This window comes from Xenopus tropicalis, chromosome 5, assembly GCF_000004195.4.
Source record: "Xenopus tropicalis strain Nigerian chromosome 5, UCB_Xtro_10.0, whole genome shotgun sequence".
NCBI classification, from domain to species: Eukaryota; Metazoa; Chordata; class Amphibia; order Anura; family Pipidae; genus Xenopus; species Xenopus tropicalis.
Window position 1 is genome coordinate 43,790,104 of NC_030681.2, and position 26,788 is coordinate 43,816,891.

The 26,788-nt window shown below is 36.5% G+C and overlaps 1 protein-coding gene across 1 annotated transcript in view; it reads right to left on the bottom strand.

The window, feature by feature from the left end:
* Positions 1-11,531: 11,531 nt before the first annotated feature.
* vta1 (vesicle (multivesicular body) trafficking 1) overlaps positions 11,532-26,788 on the bottom strand; it is an 84,808-nt gene continuing 69,551 nt past the window's right edge. Inside the window, 3 exon segments of the mRNA NM_001008107.1 lie at positions 11,532-11,874; positions 20,319-20,402; positions 20,948-21,109. Of these exon segments, the coding sequence (NP_001008108.1) occupies positions 11,729-11,874; positions 20,319-20,402; positions 20,948-21,109 (392 nt within the window). The 3' untranslated portion in view covers positions 11,532-11,728.

Sequence of the window (26,788 nt, forward strand, 5' to 3'; positions counted from 1 at the left end):
CAAACATGCAAAAGAATAAGAAATCAGGAAGGGGGCAAATAGTTTTTCACACCACTGTAGCAGTATGTTTGTGCATTCAAAGTTACATGGTAGCCAGCCCACATTCATTCCATGTCTATTTGAGCCCTCACATTTAGTACGCAAAACCCATTTTTTGCCTTCAGTTTTACATTGCATTTACTCATCTTAAAGGGGCAGTCCACCTTTAAGTTACTTAAGTATCTTATAGACTGTTTTATTTCTAGCAACTTTGCTACTGTCCTTCATTATTTATTTATATTTCTGCCCCTTTCTAGATAACAGATGGGGCGGGGTCACTGACACCAGCAGAAAGAAAAACCTGCTATGTGAGGCTACAATTTTATTAATATTGTTGTATTTATTATCTTCCTAGTCCTCTGCCTATTTATATCCCAGCCTCTTGCAGGCCCGGATTTGTGGAAAGGCCACAAATTTTTAAATTTGGCTCCCATATGGAGCAGTCGGGACCTCTCCCCACTGCTCCGTATGGGAGTTTAAATGTGCGATTAAATGTGGGGTGGGGCGGGGGCGGCCTCGGGGCGCCGCAAAGTTAAATCCGGCCCTGGCCTCTTGTTTAAATCACAGCCTAGTTACTAGGGTACTTAAGTCCCTATTAACCGGATAGCGTCAGAGCAGAAAACTAAACTGAAAAATTGCAAATTGTCTCAAAATATCAATATCTTCACCATACTAAAAGTTTAACTCTTTAAGCTTTTGTGAATATTTGAATAACACAACATTCATAATTACAATTGGCAGAAGAGCTAGATGTTCATACACTTGCCTAAGGATTGCCACTGGATTTCTACAAAAGAAGAGTCATGATGTAGGCTTAAATCTTTTTACAGCCATTCTCAAGCACCATAAGATTAGCCCTGAAAAACATGAAAAAATATGGCACATTTTTGGAAAATACAGTTAGATAGCTGTCATGGGCATTGTTTTTGAGTACTTTTGAGTAGATTTACCATTAAAAACCTTCCCAGATTACCACAAGATTTAAAAATTCAGTACACTTCAACAAGGTGGGGTTATCCTTTCAACAACTTTGTGCCCGGTACCTTACCATTGTAATTTCCTGGCCCTTTGTGCCTCCCTAAGGCTTATCACAATATGGCAATATTGCTACTGGGCAAAAAACATTTCCAGTGGTTACAGTTGCTCACATATCACATGGAAGACCTATAGGGACCCAAACATTGGTGTAACATATCTGTCCTTAAATAGTCAGGCAGTGTATGCATTTGCCTATAATATATTACAGTTAATGGACTCTGGAGTAGAATTAGCTGGGTCACCCAAACTAGCATATTAAGGCAATACTGAGCACATAATAATCACCCACAAGAACTTTTCTGAAGTAAAATAAATCATTACTCCCCAAAACTTGTCACTTTACATAAGCTCACAGTCTTTTAGTCTGAAAATAGTATACCTTTCATGTAATGAAAAAATAGTTCACAACCTACCCACATATTTTACATATTTTTCTAAATCCAATTCTGTTTTCATAGAGCTATTTTTTCATGTATCATGGGTATGTTAAGTGACAAATACATAAAAAGGAACAGAAAAATGACAGAATAATAAGAGGCAAGTATGTTTGCTGACCAGGCCCAATCTTCTCAAAATTCTTAGAAAAATACTACAAAAGCCTACACAATTAAGAGTGGTTCAAGTGACTTAGAAATGTTGTTCTCCCAAACACAGTATTATACGGGATCTGTGTATCTTTCAGAAAAATGTTTTTTGTGGACTATCTTTTCATGCACATACATTCCATGCATACTAAGAACATTGTTCACAAGTCATGAACTTGACGGTTCAGTAGAATGGCATTACCCCAGGGCTGCACTTGGATCAGGCAATGGCACGCCCTACAATATAAGGAGCAGATTTATCAATATTCTGATTTTCGTGTTTTTTGAAACCATGACTAAACTAATTTCCACAAAACCACAAATGTCTAGTCATTTATTAAAAGATTCAAACTGAAAAAGCACAAGCAAAAAATGATGTGGAATAAATGCAAAAACACACCTTTTCCGCACCACTGCAAGTGTCAAAAACCCCTGAAACATCTACAACCACGAAGCAAAGAAAGATCTTCCAGCTGTAAAAAGGACATCTGCAATGATCTACATGATCTTGACAGCTTTCAGATGGTGTATATTTCTTTCGGATTTGTCACAGTTTTGTAGCATAATAAATGGCAAATTTTCTTTTTGAAACCCCTGGTGCCAGCCATTCTGCATAATAGGCCCTATACCTGTATATGGAATATTTTCATTGTTTGATTTTATGTTTATACAGTTTCTTGTAACTTGCAGTTTGGTACTATTGTCTGTTTTTCTATAAATAGTGAAACAAAAGAACTTAAACCTTTTGTGAGGGATCTCCAACACCTGACCTTAGAGGAACAACATTGTCAAACAAAACTCCCATTGTAAAAAAGCCCAAGTTCTCAAAGGCTGTTTACATTATTACATTATTTTATTAGGCAATCAAGAATCACACCCCTTGTTCGTATAAACCACTACCTGAATGGGTAGTTATCTTGTAGACAGAGAATTTGTGTAAGAGAAGTAGTCATAGATTAGTGTTGTTTATATAGCCTCTTGTTAAAGTCTTGATGCGGTTACACATAACTTTTCACATCCTGCTGCCTACAGGTGAGTTCTATTGTAGGATATAGCACAGACATATTGCATAGAAATAGGATGTTCTGGTGAGAATCACCAGAAAAAAGTGTGATTAAATGACTAGTGGGTCCATAGTAGACAATGTGGCACATTCTTTCAAACAACTAGCCAACATTGCTGATAATAAGCTGCTGGCTGATAATAAGCTGCTATCTAGAAAGATAGTAAAAATAAATAAACAGTACAATATATATAATGCTTGAAAGTTGGGTCAACATACAGTGGAAACAAGTCAAAAGGGGCTTTTTGCCCTGTGTTAAAATCTTTTGCAGTTACCTGCTTTTGGCCCAACTGTAAAAGCTGTAACTAGGGATGCACTAGGATTTGGTTCGAATCCATGCTCCTGGCTGAACCAAATCCGAATCCTAAAAATCACGACTTTTTGTCACGTAAACACGGAAGTTGAAAATGTAATATTTCCGTAACCTAATTAGCATATACTAATGAAGATTTAACCCTTCTGTAACCTAATTAGTATATGCTAATTAAGATTCGGATTCGGTATGGTATTCGGCCAAATCCTTTACAAAGGATTTGGCCGAATCCAAAAAAGTTGATTCTGTGCATCCCTAGCTGTTACTGTTCCCATTATTGGAGGGCCTCTCAATTAAATAGCTTTCTTTCGTGCAGAAAGGGCTGGATACATTACAACCATGTTCTTCAGTAAAAATTACATTTCTCCTGTATCTAACTGAGCTTTGTACCATCTATCTGGACTTTAGGACACTGTGGCACAACTGCTGCATTACATTATAATGATTTCATGTCCTTTTCCTTGGCATTTTCATACATGAGCCATTTCTTTGAGTTAAATCTTTGTCAACTTTTTCCCATTTGTCAAATAGATATGTCTGTAATGCTCTAAAAAAATATCAGGTTTTACAGTTACCTGTCTCAAAAAGGCCATTCTACAACTGCTGACACCTGGTGGAGACTGACTGGATTTTCAAGTGATGGACCAGACAGAGCCCCAGGGGTTGTTCAGCAATAGTGATATTTTATCTTTAGTCTGCATCTGGGTGTAGTGGAATTCTTTGAGTTTCTTGTTTGGCATATTGACCTTTCAAATTCTGACAATGAATTATTGCATTAAATCTAGCTACCTTGGATAGACATGGGTGAAACTTACATATGCTAACTGGGATTTGTTTCGGTATTCTGCCAAATCCTTTATGAAGAATTCGGGGGTTCGGCCGCATGCGATAAAGTGGATTCGGTGCATCCTTAGTGAGAACCCCTAGATCTTCACGCATATTAAGTCTTGGAGACACCTGAGGGGCTGAAGGTCAAACCTAAGGGTAGAGGTGGTTGTTAAACTAAAGATCATAACAAGAATGGCATAACAAAGCTTCCTCGGGAAATTGTATCAGAACTCATTATAACATGGAGTGAAATATACTGTTATATCACTGTTACATCCTTAAGGTTCCCAAGCAGCTGAAGGTTAAACCCAAAGCCATAAGTGGGTTTTTTGTCGGGAAAGGCAATGCCATGTCTATGATAATATCGTGAAAAGCTCAGACATAATACCTATTGTTTAACTAGAGGTGATCACTATGTAGGTTTTCAGTGGTAACTCTTTTTTTATGACGTAGTTAAGCTACAGTTTTTGATATGCTTTAATAGACAGTAAAGTTTACTGTATGGTGTTTTCGGACTCTTTATTGTCAAATAGAACTATTTTATCTTAGGTCTAATCTTATATAATCTTCCTTGTATTTAATTCCTAAACTTGCTGCCGCTAAGTTCATTTACCATCAGTTCATCTTTTGGGTTTTGCTTACAGTTAGTTGCACTATCATTGCCGGTACACTGTGTAATATTACTTAGACTTGCCAATTACTTGCCATTGTTGCACTATAAATATCTGAGAATGTTAGCCCTTCACTTATTTTTCCAGTCGATCTTCTCACAGTCTCTCCACTGTTCAGGAACCTGTACAACACTAAAATAGATCAGCACCTATGCAACAGAGAACCAGAAACCAATATAGTGTAGTAAATTTAATTTCTTAAATTGGCACCCAGTGTTAGAAGGGATACTATTCAAAAGTGTATCTCCTTTAAATTCTGGGTGATATATATGACCAAATGTGTTTAAATGCGTGCTGTATAAAAATAGCTGTGTCCATGCCAGCAACCTCCACTGATCAGCAGAAATGCCTACTTATAGACCCATAATTGAAAATACTTATTGCTACTTCTAATATATCCGCAGGTTTCACTAAAATGTAAACAACAGTATTAACAGTATTAATAACGTTTAATGTAATAAAAATGAAAAGGTTATATTACACTCACATTCTGTTTTTGAGGTGAGTCACATATAAATAAGTTAAATTACAGAGTTCCAATGCAAGCCCCAAAGGAGAGGCTTGCCGGTGTTTGTTTCACCCGTGATTCTATTTGTGACCGGATGTGACATTTCCTCTGACTGGCGCATTTCGCTGGACCAATCAGCTTTTTCAGAGGATTAATGTATGCATGCTCTCATCCTATCCAGACTACAGTATAATACAGTAACTTGCTACTAACTAGTCTCCATAACTCCCATCTCTTCCACTTATAGTCTGAATTAAACACTGCTGCCAGTATTTTCCTCCTGTCATCCAAGAAGCACAGACCCCTCCCCTGCTGAAGTCCTTATCATGGCTTCACATTAAAGAAATAATAACTTACAAACTTCTTCTCAAAGCCATTTATTCCTCTGCCCCTCACTACATTTATTCTCTTTTGTCTCCATATGTTCCTGGCTGACTCCTCCGCTCTTCTCAGAGTAACTGCTTAATTGTACTCCCCACTACTACTGCAATTTCCCATCTTAAACCTTTCTGCCTTGACCATCCTTTATACCGGGGAATGCCATCCCTGAACTGCTTTAGAGAGAATCCTCTATCAGTCTCTTCAGAACTAAACTCAAAGACTACCTCTTGAAGCACTCACATAACACCTGAACTGGCAACTTATATTAGAGTGTCACCCACTGTAACCTGTACAGCGCTGCATACATAAGTAGCAATATATAAATAAAAATATACATAAATATGAGTACAATATGTTACCAGTAACTTGCCTCTGTGAATAAAGTGAGCATCTGTAGAAACCTTGGCATCATTTGGAATGCTGACTGTGAGCCAGGCCTGGCTCCCAACATCAGTTCCCAATCTTACTAATGTTCTTGTGGCTGAATGAAAGCAAACCCCACCAAAAATGTTCCAAAATATAGTGGAGAGCCTTTCCAGAAAAGTAGAGTCTGCTATAGCAGCAAAGAACAGACCAACTTCATATTAAATACCCTTGGTTATTGAATAAGATGTCGGACAGGCAGGTGTCTGAATATGTTTGACAACATTTTGGACAACATTATGGAAAAAAGTGCACAGAGCAAACAGTAAGGTAAAGACAGCAGGTTTTGCCGTAAGAGTTAATTAATTTAATGTTGCAGGGCAACAGATAATGGAGGAGAGTATGAGGCTACACGTGGCAATTAAATATAGCTAATAAGAACTGTTATTTAGATCAGTGCTGTCCAACTTCTACGGTGCCGAGGGCCGGAATTTCTCTAGCATACATGGTGGAGGGCCGCTAATGGAAGCCAGTTTTGACCACTCCCCTTTTTGAAACCACACCCACTTCAAGCCACACCTATTTTATCATAATGGTGGTAGCACAGCAAAATCCCAAATGCTTGGTCCTTACTGTGGGGATATCAACCATCATTCATATGTGAAAGAATTATGTCATATTAAGATATACCCTTAAATTCCATATGCCTCCTCCTCCCCTGTGGATAGCAGAGCAACCCCCAGTACATAATTACACACCTTTGGGACCATTTAATGGCTATTTCCAACTGCTAACAAACTCCCACAACAAACCCCTGCCAGGTTCACCTCCCACAAGCAGCATAGGGCAGGCAGAGTATGGCACACACAGGCAGCACTCTGCCTGTCCTATGCTGTCTGTGTGTGCCATACTCTGCCTGCCATACTCTGCCTGTCCTACCCTGCCTGTGTGTACCATACTCTGCCTGCCCTACCCTGACTGTGTGTGCCATACTCTGCCTGCCCTACCCTTCCTGTGTGTGCCATACCCTCCCTGCCCTATGCTGGCTGTATGTGCCATACTCTGCCTGTCCTACCCTGCCTATGTGTACCATACTCTGCCTGCCCTACCCTTCCTGTGTGTGCCATACCCTCCCTGCCCTATGCTGCCTGTGTGTGCCATACTCTACCTGCCCTATGCTGGCTGTATGTGCCATACTCTGCCTACAGTACCTATGTCTGAGGTGTGAAGAAGTGAACAATGGGAGTGATTACAGTTTGAGCCTGAGGTGTGAACAATGCAGGTATTAAAAGGTGTGAAAAACACAGGGGATTACATATTTAAACAATACAGAGGGATTACAGCCTGAATCTGAGGTGAGAACCATGCAGGGGGGGCAGTTAATCTCAGTACTGATACCATTTAAAGCTTACTCAAAGGTAAGCCAGCAAAGCAGCCAGACAGGTGGGGGGCCACATAGAGGGGGGTCGCGGGCCGCCAGTTGGACAGCACTGATTTAGATGATACACATTTTTAACCACTAAAAGAGCTCAAATGTAGCAGATAAGCAGGTGAAGGAAGTCAGGATCAGGTAGTGTCTTCCTCCTCTTACTCTTGGCTGGTTGGGAGATTCTCTGCAGGTAGCAAGTTAATCTAGTGGCATCTTTGGGGATTTAAGTTGATGAGTGGCCGTGTTGTAGTGTGGCAATATATTATATATATATATATATATATATATATATATATATTGCTGTACTTGTTAAAGTAGCAGGTAAAATGAATGGTTTAAAAGTTGGAGTGGTATAACAAGAAATCATAAATCTCTACCGCATTTGTTAGAATTCTTTGGTATTAAGGTTTGCTAAAATAACAAAATAAGTAATATATGGAAATATGTCTTACTTAATAACAAGTAGAAAAAGTGGTATGGTTAAAAATGAGTAATGATTTGAATGAAAAGCTTCTAGCTAAGTGGTTATGTCTGCCTTGTGTCTGCCAATTGGAATATTTAATACCTTCAGCTTAGATCTTAAGGAATGTTGCAGTTAATGTACTGTTTCCCTTATCTGATTTTCATATGGACTTCAGCAAGGCACAGATAGAAAGTTAAAATCTGCCTTATATCATTCTGAGATGCATATTACATTTACCTTAATTTAGATCCATTTTTGGCTGAGCTCACTAGCATATTTCTTTGTAGAATAGGCTATCTGCAAGATGTTTCCCCAGATGATTACTAATTTATATAACAAATAGGATTTTGATTTTATGTATTTTTTTGAAACTAAAGTCAATGTCTTCTTTAATTCAAGAATGTGGAAGTTTGGGGATGTTCAGTTAAAAATGTATTAGTCCTAAAAATGAATTGTGGCTCAACTGGGTACTGGGTGCCTAATTGTCAATATTTGCTGTTTGGCCCCTTACCTAAAACCCTACTTGGTGGGTTATGGATTCAGCCCTACACACTAGTATTGTCATGTACTAATGTTGTGAACTTCTGCTATTCCTAGAAAAGTCTATTCCAAATCCAAACTCCACAGGTGGCATTTACTCAAGCCCACACATATAAAAACATGACAGATTTCCCACTGGTTTAAATTTACTGACAGGGCATTCTATACAGCAACGCAAATTCTCCAGGTTTTACCTCAAAGCTATATATCATTTTCTTTTCTTATATTATTGAGTTCTGGAATAAAATGCCAAATCCCACTGGTTTGATGATTGGTTTACTATGTGCCAATTTTAGAAATTTGACTCCATGCTCATTGTGGCTGAAATAATTCTTGCCAAGATTTTACTATGAAATATTATTGGCAGCATATGTTTAGCCTTCTTAGCATTCTAGCACTGCAAATACAGTATGTTTGCACCCCTCAGGTAATCTGAGCAGAAGCAGTATTCCTTGCAAGCAGCATGTCCAAAAAATAGATGCGCTAGCTTACATTTCTATAATATGCTTTCAGTCTTACCTGTTTCCTTGATATTTGCTCTCAAAGACAGTTTCCCGACATTTCATACTTATGCTTGCTACAGTTTTGCCCTTCTCTATAGGCAGGTCTCCATTCTTTTCCAGATTCACACTGGATATCCCCCATTTTCAAAATGTTTGCCTTTTCAAATAACTGTCTATCCTTTTATGTCTGATTCCAGTGTCATATAATGAAGCCAAAATAGCACAGTAATTTCTGTATGTAAAAAACAGCAAGATAGCTGTACTGGGAAGTACTGGGAATCAGCATTCTCATTGGTCAGTAGAATTCTTATTGGTGAATTGTTTACCATGTGTAATTAAAGGGCGCCTATAAGTTGATCACCTAGGATTTTCATTGGAGGATTAATTTGTATATTAATTGGCCCTGCATGTGCATAATGAGCAAACTGGGGCACTAAGTATTATTTGCAAGTTAGTATTAACCCATACCCAAGTAAAAAAAAAAAAACTTCCACTGATAGGTGCCCTTTAAAGTAGCACTGCTAAATGTAATATAGGACCTGTCTTATGTCAATAAATACAATCTGATCTCTTGCTTGGTAAGTTAACCCCAGTTTATTGAAAAGCAGTATAAATCTAATATTAGTTGACATATACTTAGGCATGCAAATTGTGTCTAGCAATGAAAAAAAGACTTCATTACCACAATTTTTTTTAATGGACAAGATGGTAACATGCCACCACTATGCAACCATGCAAATCATTTCATTTGTGACAGCTACTAAAAAATCATTTTCTCAAATTGCCCCATGGCACTTACAACAAAGTTTTAGATATGAGCTTAAAGAAAACTAAAGCTATACAAAGAATTAGGCTAGCAGAACTACACATTATTGGACAATATCAGCCCAAGGCCACCTGAGAACTTTAGCAGGGAAGACCTGTGCCAGTAAAGATTCCCCCCCAGTGGCTCCCCACCTTCTTTCCTGCTAATTTACTGCATATGCTCTGGGCTGCTGTCGCTTACCTGACCTTAGAGATTTACTTACAATACACTGTTGCTAAAAATGCTTATTTTAATAATAGACAGAGGGACATAAGGAGTTCACAATTCTTAGTGCCACTAATATTCCTTGATGGTGCTTTAAAATCAAGAAAAATAAAACAGTTACAGTTGCAATTAAAGGATAAGTAAGCCTTTAATTTTAAAATCCCCTAAAAAGACTCTAAACAGCCCCCAGAATAACATACCTTTCTCTTGCATTCAGTCTTATTTTGTTTCTAAATCACAAGCAGCTTATTTTAGCTACTTCCTTCTCTAGCTCCACCCCATTTTCTTTTCTACATTCTACGTCACTCTTTAACTGTGAAGATAGTCAAAGAGGTGCCTATGGCGCATGCCTGATTGATTTTCATTGGAGCAGAGGCAGCAAGCAAGCACAGCAGACATCTCTTTGACCATCTTACTAGTCAGAGAGAGAAGGAAAGCTTAGCAAAGAAAAGGGGGCAGAGTTTCACGCTAGACTAGAAAGTAGCTGCAGTTGTGCTGCTTGTCATTTAGAAACAAAATAAGAATGAGTGCAGGAAAAAAGGTATGTTATTCTGGGGACTATTTAGATTAATTTAGAAGGTATTTAGTGAATAAATATAATATTTTGCATTAAAAGACAACCATAAACTGACATTTTCATGCAAAATGGAGCCTAATGACATTGTTTTATAATATCTTTTTAATAGGTTATGAACAAGCTTAGGGCATCATTCTTGCTAATACTATTTCATATGAATTGCATTTTTATCTGTTCTCAAATCCCATGCCTTAAGGTCCCCATACACGGGCCGACTATAGCTGCCGATATCGGTCCCTTGGACCGATTCGGCAGCTAATCGGCCCATGTATGGGGAGAGCAGAGCGGCCTGGCCGACCGATATCTGGCCTGAAATTGGCCAGATCTCGATCGGCCAGGTTAGAAAATCGGATCTGGGACCGCATCGGCTCGTTGATGCGGTCCCCGATCCGACTGCCCCATTGTCGCCCACATAATCCGATCGTTTGGCCCCAGGGCCAAACGATCGGATGATTTTTTTTTTTTACCTAAATGCTCCCCGATATCGCCCACCCGTAGGTGGGGATATCGGGGGAAGATCCGCTCGCTTGGCGATGCTCGTGTATGGCCACCTTTACTCCAGTGATCCCCAACCAGTGGCTCGGGGGCAACATGTTGCTCACCAACCCCTTGGATGTTGCTCTCAGTGCCCCCAAACCAGGTAGTTATTTTTAAATTCCTGTCTTGGTGGCAAGTTTTGGTTGAATAAAAACAAGATTTCCTACCAAATAAAGCCTCCTGTAAGCTGATAGTGTGCCAATCTTAGCCCTTATTTGGCACCACCATGAACTTTTATGATGCTTGTGTTGCTCCCCAAGTCTTTTTGCATTTGACTCTGGCTCACGAATAAGAAAGGTTGGGGATCCCTGCCTTACTCCTTTGCTAAAGTTCCCAGTAGGCTTTTTGCAAGGAGATTATAAAACCACGCACAGGCTATGGACAGGATACGGCATGGAAGACTGGAACGATAGCCTCAGATAGTGTCATAATAAAGCAGACTAGCTTAGCACTGCAACCTGGCATAATAACACCCATATTAAGACATGCATAGGAGAAAATAATACATTGTTTCCTTAATTTTCCATTATACAAATTAAAATGGCCCATTTGGTTTGGATACAAATTTAAAACTTGACAGGGATTTCTATGAGATATGGTTAAAACTAGTGTTTTTCAATTGTTGTCTTACCAATAATTTCAAGTACAATCAAACTCATAGTAATACAGTAAAATGTGTTTATTTTTCACATGTAAACATATCAAAGTCATTGAAACGTCTTTTCTGTTCCAATTTTGTGTTCAGAGGCTAAGCATTATTTAAGGTAGCACTAATATGTGACTAAGTGGGTAACAAAGAATTTCCATACATTGGGAGAGAGATCTTAAGGAACCCAGTTGGTGCTTGTATATAATCACACTTTATTCTCTGCCTGTTGTGAGCAGCTTTAAGGCCTTTTGAAGATTTTGCACAGCAGTATTCACATCTTCATACTGTAAAGCACTACCGGCATACTTGCAGAATTTCTGGGCCCTAGCAAAGTCTTCAGGGGTCAAGCGGGCATCACCTGTAACAAAAAAGAGAAATTAGTATTTCTGTAAAAAAAGAGCATATAATTTCTTAAATTACACAAAGTATATAAAAGCATATTGAATTTATACAGACCTTGAATTTATCATCACAAGATAAAAAATTTTGCCATTAAAAGACCCAAGAGGAATGTATTAAACTAGTCACTGGTGTTACTGGGATTACAACCGATTTCCTTGGCCCTGCATGTCTGAATAGGTTAATGAACTGATAACTAGTTAGTATAGTCTCCTTTAAACATAAGCTCTACTGACTAGTGACTTCTCACTCACGTAAATTCACTGCATATATTTACATATATTTTTACACTACTTTCATTTATTTTGGCTAAAAAGTAGTTGTTGACCTCCTAGACATGTTAGCATGATCCCTGAACAGTTTTTCTGCATTCCAGGTCCAAATTGAACAACATGAGTTTATGTTTAAAGATATGCTGTGCCTTTGCCAATGCTTTTTTAACCAAAAGTACCTACTGATGTCCCTGTGAATGAGAGTTTTGCTCCATTTGGTCAAAGAGTGCCCTAACACGTAAAGAACACACAGACTAACATTCTTATATATATATATATATATTTCCCCCCTTTTTTAAGTTTAACTCCACACCATTCCTCATTATTGTTGCTAGAAAAAAAAACAGATGTTTAACATATTAAAACCCCAACTTTTGATTTTTGTTTCAATGACTTTCAATTAAAAACAATGTGTTCTTTTCTTGTTTGCCAAGTATATAAGTCTTAATTGGATTGAATGCAAGCCTAAAGTGAATGAACTGAATAAGATATATGTAGTAAGTTTCCCCTTTTTTAACTGAATCAGATATATTATGCCATCAGCTGAATAACCCATTTGAATTAATAAAAGGAGATCCTGACTGTATAGCATCAGAAGTCCCTTAAGACTAGAGTTAAGAAATCTTGTACTAATACCTGCACTAGTCTTCTGTTCTCATTGTCAGGAAAGCCGTGTCTACATTTTTTTTTTTTACTAGATAAGTCATGACAGCATAACCTAGCCAGTTCTAACACCAAAGCAAGCTCCATAATTTTCAACCTGCAGTTGCTTCGTCTCTGTTGCTGCTTGGGATTTCTATGGCTTTACAGCCATAATCCCTACAACACATGGTCTTCCAGGGAATTGATTTTCAGTTGAAAAATTACTTGGACTTCTGTAATGTTTTTACTGACATCAACATATATGACTGTTCTATTGACCTGCAACCTAGGAACCAAGTTCTGTTTGGATGAATGGCACCTATTTCGGCATTGTTGGGTTATTGTGACAAAAAAGGCCAGTTACTTGTGCCCTTGTATTGACTATATGCACTGGTTTAGCTTCTAATGGATCTTATCAGCAAATACAATTTTTATACATTTTACAGTGCATTTCAATGATTTATACATCAGTCCCTGCCCCACTGAAGCAGCTTACAATGTAAAGTCCCTAAGACTCACACAATGATCAATTTTAAGTGCAATTTGCCTAAATGTCTTAAAGTGCAGGGGAAAACTGGAGTACCCAGAGGAGAACATTTGAAGTCCCATCAGACAGTGCCCTGGTTTAAATCAAACCTAGGACCTGGGAAACACTATTTGATGCACATATATTTGTAATTGTACAAATACATTTTACTCCTTTTTTGCCTTCCCTCCACCACTAAATGACATCATTTCCAAGGCTTTAACGGTGGACCCACAGACATACACCAGTACCTGCATCCATATTTCCAACCCACCTGTAAGGTAAGGTGCTCAGTTCTATGCTACTGCTTTTTTTTTTTTTTACAGCATAAATGTATGTTACATTTTCCTTTAATTAGTCATTGTTACTTTGAATCATCGCAGTTTTACATTTCATATTGCTTGTGCAAATTGCTCATCCCTTCAATACAGCATTACCACTAACTTCTTTCCTGTGTTTCTTACCATCATTAGCTCAGACCCAAGTGGAACCTTACTCTGAATTCTGCAAATTACCTGGATTACATATATTTTTTTTCCCTTCTCTTGCATTATTAAACAAAGACACATTTAATGTTACAGTTAATTACATTGTAATGCAAATACTAAGAGAGTATTATCAAACTTCGTACCATACAGTAATTATTTATAGTGAGTAGAAGTATTGCGTAGGTGCAATAGATATTGCTTGTTTATATCAACAGTCAATGAGTGTACGTGAGCTTAACAATCATCACTTAAGTAAAATGTGCTGTTGGCTGTACTTCAGTGCTGCTCTCTTGTTACAGAATGACTTTTACAGCATAGATGCGCATATTGTCTACTTCCCTTTTATAATGAGAAAGTCAATACCTTTGAGAAAGGTTTGTCCTTCAGGTGTGGCAGACGAAGGGAACTTTTATTTATTGGTAAATGTTACAACAAGATCAGTGCCAGAAAAAAAGAAGAGAACAAGCTACATGCAAAATAAAGAATATTATTAAAAGAGGTTTTTGCATACAAGAAATGAATGTGTTCCCTACACAACAATGTAATAAAAACTGAAAGCCTGGCTGTCTCTTGCAGTTCGAAATGAAAAGCTTTTTGCAAGTAATGGAAACACCTCTAGGCTTGAGATTTTTCAGCTCTACAAAAAAAGTATTACAATGATACAGAACATTAACAATAGTGTGATTTTTAATTCTCCCTTGTGGTTATTTTCTATTCTTAGAAGTGGTTTTATCTGTATGTTTTGCCAACCTGGCCCATATTCAATAAACACCTTTTTATAGTCACACTAACTCGCAGATGACAAATTCTCTGCCCTCCAGCTGTTCTGAATTGAAATTACAGGCAGCTCCTTGTTTAAAGGGATGCTCACATAAATCTATTTTTTTTTTTACAAAATGCATCATTAACAGTCATTAATATCATTAATAACGTTCCACCAGCAGAATCCTGCATTTTTATATTCAATTTTGAAATGTAGGCCAAACATTTGTTATTACTTTCTACCTATGAGCAGAACAGTGGGATGGTAACAAGATAACAGAACAATTACATGAGTTGTCTGCCTACACACCATTATTACAACAACAACAACAACAACAACAAACGTGTTTATTGGTTCAAGAATAGTAAGAATAGCATATAGAAAACTACACTATAAAAATCATAACAGAATCCCTTAAAGTTCTGCTCATCATTTTGGAAGAAAAATATAAAATGGAGAAGAGCAAAGGAACCCCATTAGTGGAAAATCTTTAAAAGGTAAGGATAAAAGTCAAGTCAAACAAGAGAGAAACATTTTTAGTGAGTGGGACCCTTGCAAACACCTTTTATACTCTAAGAAGACATAGAATAACAAAATAAATATATATTTTTAACCATAATTAAAATCTTTCACCTGAAACAAAACAAGTGCTGTTTTGTGTTGCTCTATGATCAATTCCATATTGTTATAATATTACAGACATCCCTATATTACTGATATTTGTTTACTTAAATTCGCCAAAAAGAGAGTTACAGTTATGTAAGTATTTCAGAATATAATGTTAGAGACTCTACAAGTCTACTGCACTGGCAAAATTGGAATAATATGAAACATTCCCTTTAGACTTGCACTGATATTGTATATGGTATACGCTTCCATCATTGGCACTTATAGAAGACCTATGGGTATGCCAATTTATTTTTCCAGTCTTTTGACCCAGAGCAGCATTATTATTGTTAGAAAAAAACACCAAAAAACAAAATGGCCCCAAGGTACTTTGTGGTTTCTTTGCTTCCATGTATCCCTTGTACATAAATCCTCAAAGAATACATCCAATTCAGTAAAATTTATATATATATATATAGTGTGCTAACACAGTTTAATTAGACAATTTATAAAAGAGATCAGAGTTAAAGACAAAAATCTTTACCTAAAATAGGTATTGACCTGGGTGTAAATACCCCAGGTCCCTCGCCAAATATTTCAAATGTTAGTACACAAGCAGTGAAGATCACATAAATAAACACACACTCACCGATGCCGAAATTTGGTTCGGGTGCTTGGAGACCCGAACCCGTAGCCCAAGGGAGCAAACTCAAATCTCTGAAGAAAGCGGCTCGCAAAGCACCATGGTCAGCCAGAGAATGGATAAAACTCGAACTTTAAAGTTCGAGTTTTATCCATCCCTTGTACATGCACAATACAGAACTCCTGTGGTGCCTACTGCATCATGCATGCATCCACCACATTCAGCACAAGGGAGGAAACCTGGTGGGGAAGCCTACTGCAATAAAGTACTCAGACAGCCTGTGGTAAAGGCTCAGCGATTTTGCTTGGAGGAAAGGGGTGCCAAGCAAATTAACACCTGTCAGTGGTTTCAACTTTTGTTCACCTTTAAGATGAAAAATTGACTAATCATCACCATTCTCAGATTTTTTTTTTTTTTTTGAAATTCCAAATTGATATTCCTGCCACAAGCTTTCTATGATACAGACAATAGCAGCGTATGGCATCCCTTCATTATATAAAAGAGTAAAAGTCATGTTCTGCATTCCGTAAATCCTCAAAATATATTTTTACGCAGCCTTCTGAAATGGCCCTTTATTTGGTGGTTATGGTATTGAAACATAGCAATAACATACTGCAGCACATAAAACAGGGCAGCTAGTGTACTACCTGCTGGGAGCAGGATGGAGAAGTTTATTCTTTGAAAAACAAGAAGGGCTTCAATCCAGCTCTTACTGGAAGCAACTAATCTTATTTTTACAGGAGCTGTTCTCAATTGCTGTTTTGTTATGTCCAACGTCTTGTTTCTATTTAGGTGCCAGTCAACCAGACTCTCTAAATATAGTTAGCTTGTAACAAAATAATTGTGTAAAGTTAACAGTTTAAATACAAACAGTGGATGTAATGCATTATCTGTCCAGCACGTTATTCTTGCAAAGAATATGCAGTAAACTAAACATGCTGCAAATGGTTACAGGGTACAGTTTTCTGCACATACCTCTTTAGTTACAGGCTGAAAGATAACATATATTAGGAGTTAATATCAGGCTAGCTAATTGCAAGCAAGGAGACAATACCCCTAAGCAGATAAAGCTTTAAAAGGATTCTGTAGTTATTTTTATGGTATACTTTTTAATTCTAAATTACACTGTTTACATAGCAATGTATGCAATTTAAAGGTGTATTCCTGAACCAAAAAATGTATTTTTTTAGCTGTAATATTGGTGTGTAGGCACCATCTCAGTGCATTGTGTTTAAACTTTCAGGAGTTTATCAGAGCACAAGTCACATGGCTGTGGCACCCTGGGAAATGAAGAATATGGCTAGCCCCATGTAAAATTGCAAAATTAAATATACATTTTTATTTTTTTTTTGAAAAACAGATTACAATGCAGGATTCTGCTGGAGAAGCTCTAGTAACTGATGCGTTTTTCTCATGATAGTATTCCTTTAACACAATTTACAATTTACCATATTAAGATATCCTCAAATTACTGTTCTTGCTGCCAAAGTACTGAAACAAAAATGTTGCTGTTCCTCATCCTCCTCGCTTCTACTGCGTATGTGCCCTAATAGGCTAACTAACTGGTAAAAAAAGTCTGTTTTCTACAAGATTTCCCACTACGTACCCCACAGATTTCTCCCAGAGGATCTAAATTAATGACATTTTTGCAGTTTACATACATTTTACTGGTTTCTTAGATGCAGGGACGTCACATTTCATGGTGGCCAGCTGGTATTGGATTAGGTTGCAGACAAGGTGGTTGAAATAGCTAGTCCAAGTGACTAAAAATACTGGGTTGCTGGTCTGGTTCAGGGAGGGTTTCAGAAACCGATAAGTCACTTAGATAAAAACTTGTATTTAATTTTGTCCATAGCTCTCTGGCATTTAATACCTAAGACCCCCAAAAGACTGACTAATCTGAGGTATAAAATTTATTTTTTGTTCTCCTTATTTACAAGTGGATTTGATTAATATAGATATTGATCAAATCCACTTTTCTTGGAACAACTTCTAGAATCATTATTTGATCAATATCTAATAAATCTATTTGATTTATTCACAAATTATCTCACTGGCTTGAGATCAGAGCTCTGTTCAGACAGTCAATCAAGTTCTTCCCCTCCCATCTCAGGAAACCAAATTTGTTCACACCTACCTTGCTTTGTGCATGTGGGCATTATGATTAGGTGCAGCTGAGCATAAAATGCATCTGGCATGGTGGTTTTAATGGATCAATAAAGCTGTGTGTGTGAAACCTGTGTTGAGATTGCAGCATGGGGCATTATAGCCACATGGCAAGAATTTTCCACAAAAAGTTGCCACAACGGGATTGGTAAGGGTGTAACTGGAGCCTTTGACACACATCACTCCCACACACATCATTCCCACTCCATTATTCCTTTACCAACGCCACATTCATTGTTAAACAATTCGTCTTTGACATTCCCTTGGCATTCTGGTCCCTCAAACTGCCAGAAAGTGGATTCTTCAAAAATATTTTCACTTATGGTGCTCATTTTTTTGATGCCTGCGTCCCAAAGTTGTTGTGCACATCGCCGAAGCAAACAGGACAGATTCACTCATCACTAGTGCTCACCTTTACACCAATTCATACTTGGCATTGCACATAATGATACAACTCTGGAGAATAGTCTAAAGTTGCTTTCAGTGACACTTTGGAACTCAGAAGTTAATGTTCCAAATGAGCCCATGCTGAATAATTCTGGCAAAAAAAAATTCTCTGCTAAAAAAAAGGGCTTGGATAGAAGTTTTTATTGAATACATGAGCCATTTTCCTTTATTTTTTCAGTTTGTAGATCAACTTTGTGATTATCTCTCCAGTCCCGCAAGCTTCTTGAATTACTTTTTAACCAGGTATGATTTTATTTATAAAATTTGAAATTTTGTGGAGGTCCCCATAACAAACATAATTTCTCCCCACATAGGTAAACATTAAAAGAAGGCTGATTAAAAATAACATATTTATAAATTCAAACTTAAAGGAGCAAGAAAAGATACTAAACTCAATATAATTCAGCAAACTAATAGATGGATCTGAAGCATTCAGTGATAATGGTTAATCTGTTAAATATTTGGTACAAAGACTTGCAGTATAGCATAGGGCTCAGGGAAAGTAAATAGATTGCTTCCTGCTAAAAACTGCATAAATCCAAACTGTTACACTGGATGACCTTTTAACCAGATAAGTGAGCGAAATTATCTCAATAGCTCAATAGCCAAGAGGCTCTATAACTACTAAATATGAAATGAATAGTGCATTTATACATTACTGCCTGCATGTAAATAAACCCAACTTAAAATCAAATTCAGAAACCAGAGTCTGGAAAGAAAATTATATCCTATAGACACTAGCTCTTGTATAATTTAAAGAACACCCTTGTTTCTTCCTTGACCTTCATGTTGACATTTTTGTGGATGCCATTTAAGTACTGCAGCTACCTTATCTGACCTAAAGTAGAAATAATAATGCAAAATACAGCAAAAATGAGTGCTGGGGAAACCAGTCAAATTGCTTTACAGTATAAAATAGAAAATATTCGTGCCATCAAGGAAAAATATTATATATAAATATCAGATATCTGTATTTGATTTTTGTATTTCACCATATAATATTTAACATATAATAGCATAATACATTCAAAATTCGTTAAACACATATATGTATGTGTGTGTATATTTAATAAAAAAAAAACATTTTTACGTTCGTGCACATGAGAGAGAAAGAGTGAGTAGGTTAAATCAGTTTTAACCTACTGATTTGTATATACAGGTTTGTATATACAGGTATAGGACCCGTTATCCAGAATGCTCGGGACCAAGGGTATTCCGGATACATAGACCTTTCTGATAAAGCTTACTTTTAATACTGTAAACCCTCTGCAATCTCAATCTCAACAGTTTTATGTTAAGTTGTTAATAAGAGGACTTTCAAAGCCTGGAAGTCTTCTTTCTTTTGGTTCCCAAATTATCCTGTTTTCATATGTTGCTCATTTTCCTGTGTAAATCTTACACAGTAGAACATAAAGGCTGTTTTGTGCTAACAATAAGCTATGCCTATAACATTTACACCACAGAGTACACGAAGCACCACATTTCAAGGCTACTATAAACATTTAAAAAAGCAATAAGATTTATTCTACCTTACTGTCTTATTAGAGCCTAAGGTGACCATCGATCTAGGGATGTATGCTCTATGCATGATAGGTTTATAGAACCCTTATTGCAACTGTATACCTACAGGTATATGGCCAGCAGTCATGTCAAGACAGCCTATGTGTAGAATATAATAAACATGCATAAGCAGGAAAGTCAATAATTTTTTTAGCCAATCATGCAAAAATATGTAGATTTTTATGTGATTAAATAAAGTAAATAATAATTGTACCCTCCTTTGATTTCATGTAATGTTTCCAAGAGAATACTTATTTTAATTTTATGTCAGTCAAAGTTACAACGCTTACCTTGTGTTTTTGCATTATAAAGAGATGGATCTACTGCAGGTATGTTTTGCGGAGACGGATGAGCAATAGCATTACTTGCTACACCTATCAAATCAGAAAAAAGGCATAAAAAGTGTTACATGAAAATATTTTAGCTGTCCCACTAAATAACAAATGAGTGTTTTTTTTCTGCTCTATTTTTATAAAATGTTTTGTTTATTAGAGTTCACAGTCTCAGTACAGAAGTATACAAAACAACAATTCTAGGTATTCCACATAGAGCAGAGTTGACAGCTGACCCTGGACTTATAGCATCTGCATTCATTATTAAAACCCTTGATTGCTAATATTTTTATGTGTTAGTGTGACATTTTTCACAAGAAAATAAAGAAAATGTTTTTTATACTAAAAAACATTGACCAACTTGCTCAGAATGAAAAACAAACTAACTAAACAGTTCCACGTGGCCCCTTAAAGTTACTGACTGAATAACAGGCTAGAGAGGTTCCCAGGAGGAAGTTGCATTCTGGCTATTATGGTGATATTTGGTCACTCCTGCTTTTATAGATTACATTTTGTTGGCTATTGAAATTATATAATCTATTGTTAAGGAGATCAGCCTACCATAGGTATACAAAAAAAAGGGATACCTGTGCTATGTGGAACTTCTGCAGGAGTGTTGGCAGGAGCATGGGCACCAGGAGGGATCTGTATTCCAGTGTAATTTGGTGTTGGTATGTTTGGAGGTTGGTATGCTGATGGTGATTCTCGGTTGCTGAAAGATGATGAGCCTTCCCCTTCGTTTTCTTCATCTGTGAAAAACAAACAAAAACCTTTTCAGATAACACAGCAGATTTCAAACTGACAACAATACAACGGTTTAGACAAAGATTGGTGGCTGAAGGCCTAAAACAGATCCTCCATTGTGTTCTACAGACTGTGTCAACTATATTTTAGTTGACTCTAAAAGTGTTTAACTGATCTAGTCTTCTTAGCACACATGGCTAAACATGGGAAATATAGGGCATTTTGTTTTATATTCTGTTGGTATTGAAAACATCATGTAAATGGGACTTTTCTAGGAGCCTTAAGGAATTTCTTCCCAGAATCCTGTTATGACTTATTTGCATACGTATGAGGCAGTCTCCTCAACCCTTTTAGCTTGTTCGTGAAACATCTAATACAAAATACACTGAAAGCCTCTACATATAGCATAGGTAAAGTGTCAAGTAACTCACAGAATCAAATTGTAAAATAGGTAAAATGTCAAGTAAAGTTAAGGTGCGGCAGCTCCACTGCGTTGTGTTCCTCTGTTACAGGGAACACAATGCCCACTGTGAACCTAGCCTAACTCTCACTGATAACTAATTAAGTAAAAAAAAAATTGCAGGACTAGAAATACTTGTATACGTGCTTTAATTGGGCAATACAGTAGAGTTTGGCTTCCTAACCAGTAGTTCTGTGGTTAAATGACGTGTATGTCTCCTTCCTTTCCTTCAATGAATGTATAAAATACATTAGCATATTAAAAACAGAGGAGTCGGAAGTATCAGAAACTGAGGAGTCGCAGTCGGAGTCGAAGTCGGAGAATTTATCTACTGACTTCACAGCCCTGGTAAAAACACACCATGTTTAAGACAGCCCATATAAGCAAGAGAAAAAGACCACAACATAACATCAACACAACAGATTTATGTAAAGCAAAAAACTCCTTTTGAGCACAAGAACGGGAAGAAGTAATTGATCTCAATTCCTAAACACACATGGTAATACTGGGCAGTACGGACATATTTGTAGCCCTGACATTAGCCTTATGGAACAACAAGATTACCTGAGCTGCACGGCTTCCTATCCTGCTTCCATGCTAAAACACAGTGTCAAAGAGCTAATTCACCCCCATGAAAATGCTAGCACTAAAGATTTCACACCATTATTGCAGAAAATGTTCATGGTAAAATGGCCAACCATATAAATCAAGTATATTTTAATCACTGCTACACTTGCTATGTAACTGCTTATATGGTATTTGCCTGGCCAAGGTAATGCCTTGTTTCAAACCTGCTATGCCAGCTCTAGGCCAGTGTTAAAAACTATATAGTAACATCTGATGCCCTTGATTCTTTGCAGCCCATCTACCCTCCTACTGATTACTGCTGAAATGGCATCACTCTTGGCAAGAGGATAACAATGTTTTGAAGTTGTAATTGTACACACAGAAATATAAATATATCTTGACAGTTTCTGTAAACAATGACTTAAATCTAAAATAAATTTAGATGGTAGGTGAGAAAATACAAGCTAGAATTGGAAGGGAGCTAGATAGATCTGCAGCTCTGCTACAAATATCTGCAATCTCTGCAGTTGGAAATGTCAACTTCTTTCTTTCTTAACAACAGGCACATTTATATTATTTAATAGTACTTGAGTCATGCTATCTCTTGGACAGTGAGCCCTGGTCTGGCAAAATATGTCATAAAAATACTGAAGACACCATAGAAAAAGCTTACATGCTTACACTAAATGGAAAAAAGCCAGTGTTGAAATAAGAAACGATAGCTCCCTGGACTGTAATATGTACAGAAAGTCCAAGTGGAAGAATCCCTCTGTATTGTATTTCATCCTCAAATCAGAAGGGAACAGAAAGAATATAATGGCTAATGCATCTAATTTAGGAAACAATAAGTGGCCATGATGTGTGCCTAAGATTTTCCTACGTCTTCAGTTTCTTTTTCTAAATTATTGTTTTATTTAAACTGTACAAAGGAGAATTTTCCAAAAAAATGGGTTTGGCATTAAAATTAGCTCAGATTGTATCATTTACCACATTCGTTTTCATTATTATTATATCTTTTTATTAACATGATACAAACCTCGGTACAGATTTGGTCTGCATTAATCTTTCTTATCCTTCAATGGTGGTGTGAAAAATGCAACCATGGGCCTTTAACAGAGACTCAGATCCTGTTAGAAATACAGTATATCTTTCCTACTGGACTCCTTGGATACACCCATGACTAATGCCTTGCCCAATGGATAGTACATGATGACAGATCATCTTTGTGCAGTGTAAGATTATATATGCTTAACAGTATCATTTATCTGCATGTAACAGATATCTACACTACTGATTAAATTCTGTAAACTCTGAATAATTCAGGAAGTTAATAATTGCTATATATTTAATAAATAATTCTGAAAGGACTTTTGGTTCATTCTTGTTTACATGACATAAGATCATACTAAAAATATGTTGAGAAACAATCCTCAGCAATTGGAAATCAATAGAATATGCTAATTTATCAAGTGTTGATACATTTCATGGAGTAGTAACAACAACTTATTTTCTATTCTGGAATGATCTGGAAATAATTTGCCTGTATTCCTGCTTCCAGAATGACAAATATTGGGGAACAAGGGCTTGGACAGGCAAAAGTGCCATCACTGCCATCACTCACATTCTGACAACTTGACAAAGGAATCCCATAAAGCTAAATGCGGCCCATAATACTGCTTTGCACTATATCTATATCCTTTCATATCCAAGGGAAGTACATATGCTATTGCAATTAAGACTTTTCAGGGGTCTTTTAAAAACTATGTTGAGTTTTTTTCAACTCTGACAATATAACTAATTGCATTTTAATTACAGATTTTAATACAGCACAATGTGGACAAAAAAGGCATTACATAATATAATAGAATTAGCTGAAGGTTGGAAAAAAAAGTACAAAAGAGCACATTTACTAACTAATCTAATCAAGGATTTATAAAGACTTGAGACCATCATTCAAAAAAGAGATGTATGAACATCTTCAGAAAGAAAAATAAAACACTTTCTGAAAGTTTCAATTCTCACCCTTCCTTCCCCTCACCAGCACTGATGGAGAAGGGCAATTAGCACTTAAAGAGTTGTCTGCAAGATATGTTTGCAATAAAATATCTATACGTTCAAATGAAATTGAACACCAGTTGCACAGGTGGCAGGGATCTTACATCACAGCCAAATTTATTTTTCTTAATTAAAATGTAAGTTTCAACATCTCACTTAAGCAGTGTAATAAAAAACAGCTGAGGAATGGGGCAAAAGGGTCAGATGATGTAAAATTCAATTCAAGCCTAAAACACAGTTCTAAATTTTGTGAAATTATAGTATAATCTTGCTTGCAGATGCATTACTGCAGGTCTCTCATATGCTTTGGGAAAAGAAAGCACTGTGAACTACCCAAAAATGCAGTAGGGAATATTGTATCCTATAGGAAAAATAACAGCTTGGGGCTGTAATTACATATGTTTTTGCCCCCATTTTCCCATATTTAAAAATAGAAATAACTCATCCATTGTTCCTTTGGGGATTTTACTTCATTTCCTTACATGAATCATTAAGTGCTGTATGTCTCAGTTTGAAAAAAAAACCAGTCCCTTAAGGAGACAATTCAAAAATATAATGTCCAGCCATCTGGGAAGCTGTAATTATTTTGTAATGTTAGAATATGGTCAATATTATAATTGGAATGAATTGCTATATTTTATGTTTTTAAATGATTTTATCAGATAGATCCTTTAAAGCAGAAAGTTGTGCTTCAAAGCGAACACTGCTGATGCAGTCTTTTCACGTTTCCAATTAGGAATCCCCTTATTGGAAACACATTTACCTAAAAGATGTACGACCCAATAAAAGAAAGCTGATACTTGTGAAGACATCAGAATCAGATTTATAGGATTAGCCTTTACGACAGGATGTGAATGTGGAAATAAAGTTAAAACATATTTCCAGATGAGCCCTTCCAAAACTTATATGATGATAGTTCCCGTGCATTGTGTATTCTCTTTAGTTGTCAAAATTCCATTGACATATAAAAATGCTGGCTTCCTTTCATACTGAAGGCAAAACCTTATGTGCAATTAAATATATACCAGCATTATCCAGAGTTTCAGTCAACACAGAAAGAACCGAAGGTAAATAAATGCTGTTTAGCTAAATGCATTTCAATTAGATGCATTAGGAAAATGAAATTGTTAATGGTGCAGGATTGCTGCTTTAATTTCTTGTTTTTAACACTTTGCTGGTGGTGTGTGCCTAATGCTGCCTACTGCCCTGAAATCCAGATTTATTAACTACCATTGTCTTTCTACAAATTGCACCACTCGTAAAATATATATAATAGTATTGAATTTTAAAAAGACTCATATGCAATTATGTAAAATATGCAAAATTACACTCTAAAATGAATAATAATTTGGACGGATACATGAGAGTTTGACACATTTATTATCTTTAACCTACACTGCTACATAGTACAGTTCGATTGAAAAAAAAAAAGGCCAAAAAAAATTAACATTTAAACCCTTCAAATAAACCCCAGTACACATATATATACATACCTTTATTGACCTATCTATACACTCACATATATAAACTACAGCATATATACTAATTGTAGATTTAAGTATCACAAAAAAGAGTTCAGAGTCAGTCAGCAGTATTAGTCTCCCTAAATTGCCACTAATGCTGCCAAACACTTACCTATCACCTACCTAATCCTCCTTTTGTAGAAAGAAAATTAAGGTACAGTTTGTGAAATAACTATTTTGCTAACTAAGGATAGTAGAAAATTACTCAGATAATCTGAATACAATTAACACTTTTAAAATATTCTGTGTGAGAAACACAAAAGAGGATGGAATAATGCCAACTGAAACGGAACCATACATATTGTTTCAATGTTTCAAATGGAAAATAAGCAACTGGCCAAAATGAAAACAATATTTTTGTTTTCACTTGAACAAATTAAAAACGTAATGTGTATCAGAAAGGTACTGGGCTCTCTTAAAGGACAAGTCAATCCCCCATGCATCCCACCATAATCATACAGCACATATTGCTGCTTTGTGGATAAAAACACATGGTAAATTGTGATTCAAGAATCACATTTTGTCATCCTATAGACAAGGTATGTGTATATATGCAAATGTAAAAAAAAAAAAAAAAAAGCCCCCTAGGGTTAAATTGGGCATCAAACTGTCCAGTGGACCCCTGGCATTCATATTTTCCCCCAAGGAAAGGCCCCTATAAAGTGAAAGTGCAAAATGTTCAAAAACTGTTAGACAATTAAAGAACCAGAAGTGCCAAATTGGCTGGCAGTGAAAGGGTTAAAGAACTGGACTGTAGTTTCAATTAAAGTTGCCCTCCACCTAAAAATGATGTGTTTGCATAATGAAAGAAAATAATTGGATAACAGGTCTCTGTATAACAAATTCCATACCTGAAATGGAAGTCAGGCCTCCTACAGGTTTTTTATTCAGATTTAAGCAGCTGAAGTCAGGAGTGCAAAGACTAAAACAAAAATATAATGGAACTAAATCTTCACTGTGAAACAAAAAATTGTTTTTGGGTGAAAGATCTCTTTAAGACTTTCAGAGTTAACAAAAATAAAATAAAATAAATAGAGCATATGAACATGGAAAACAAATGCACCTTGTTCTAAAGCATT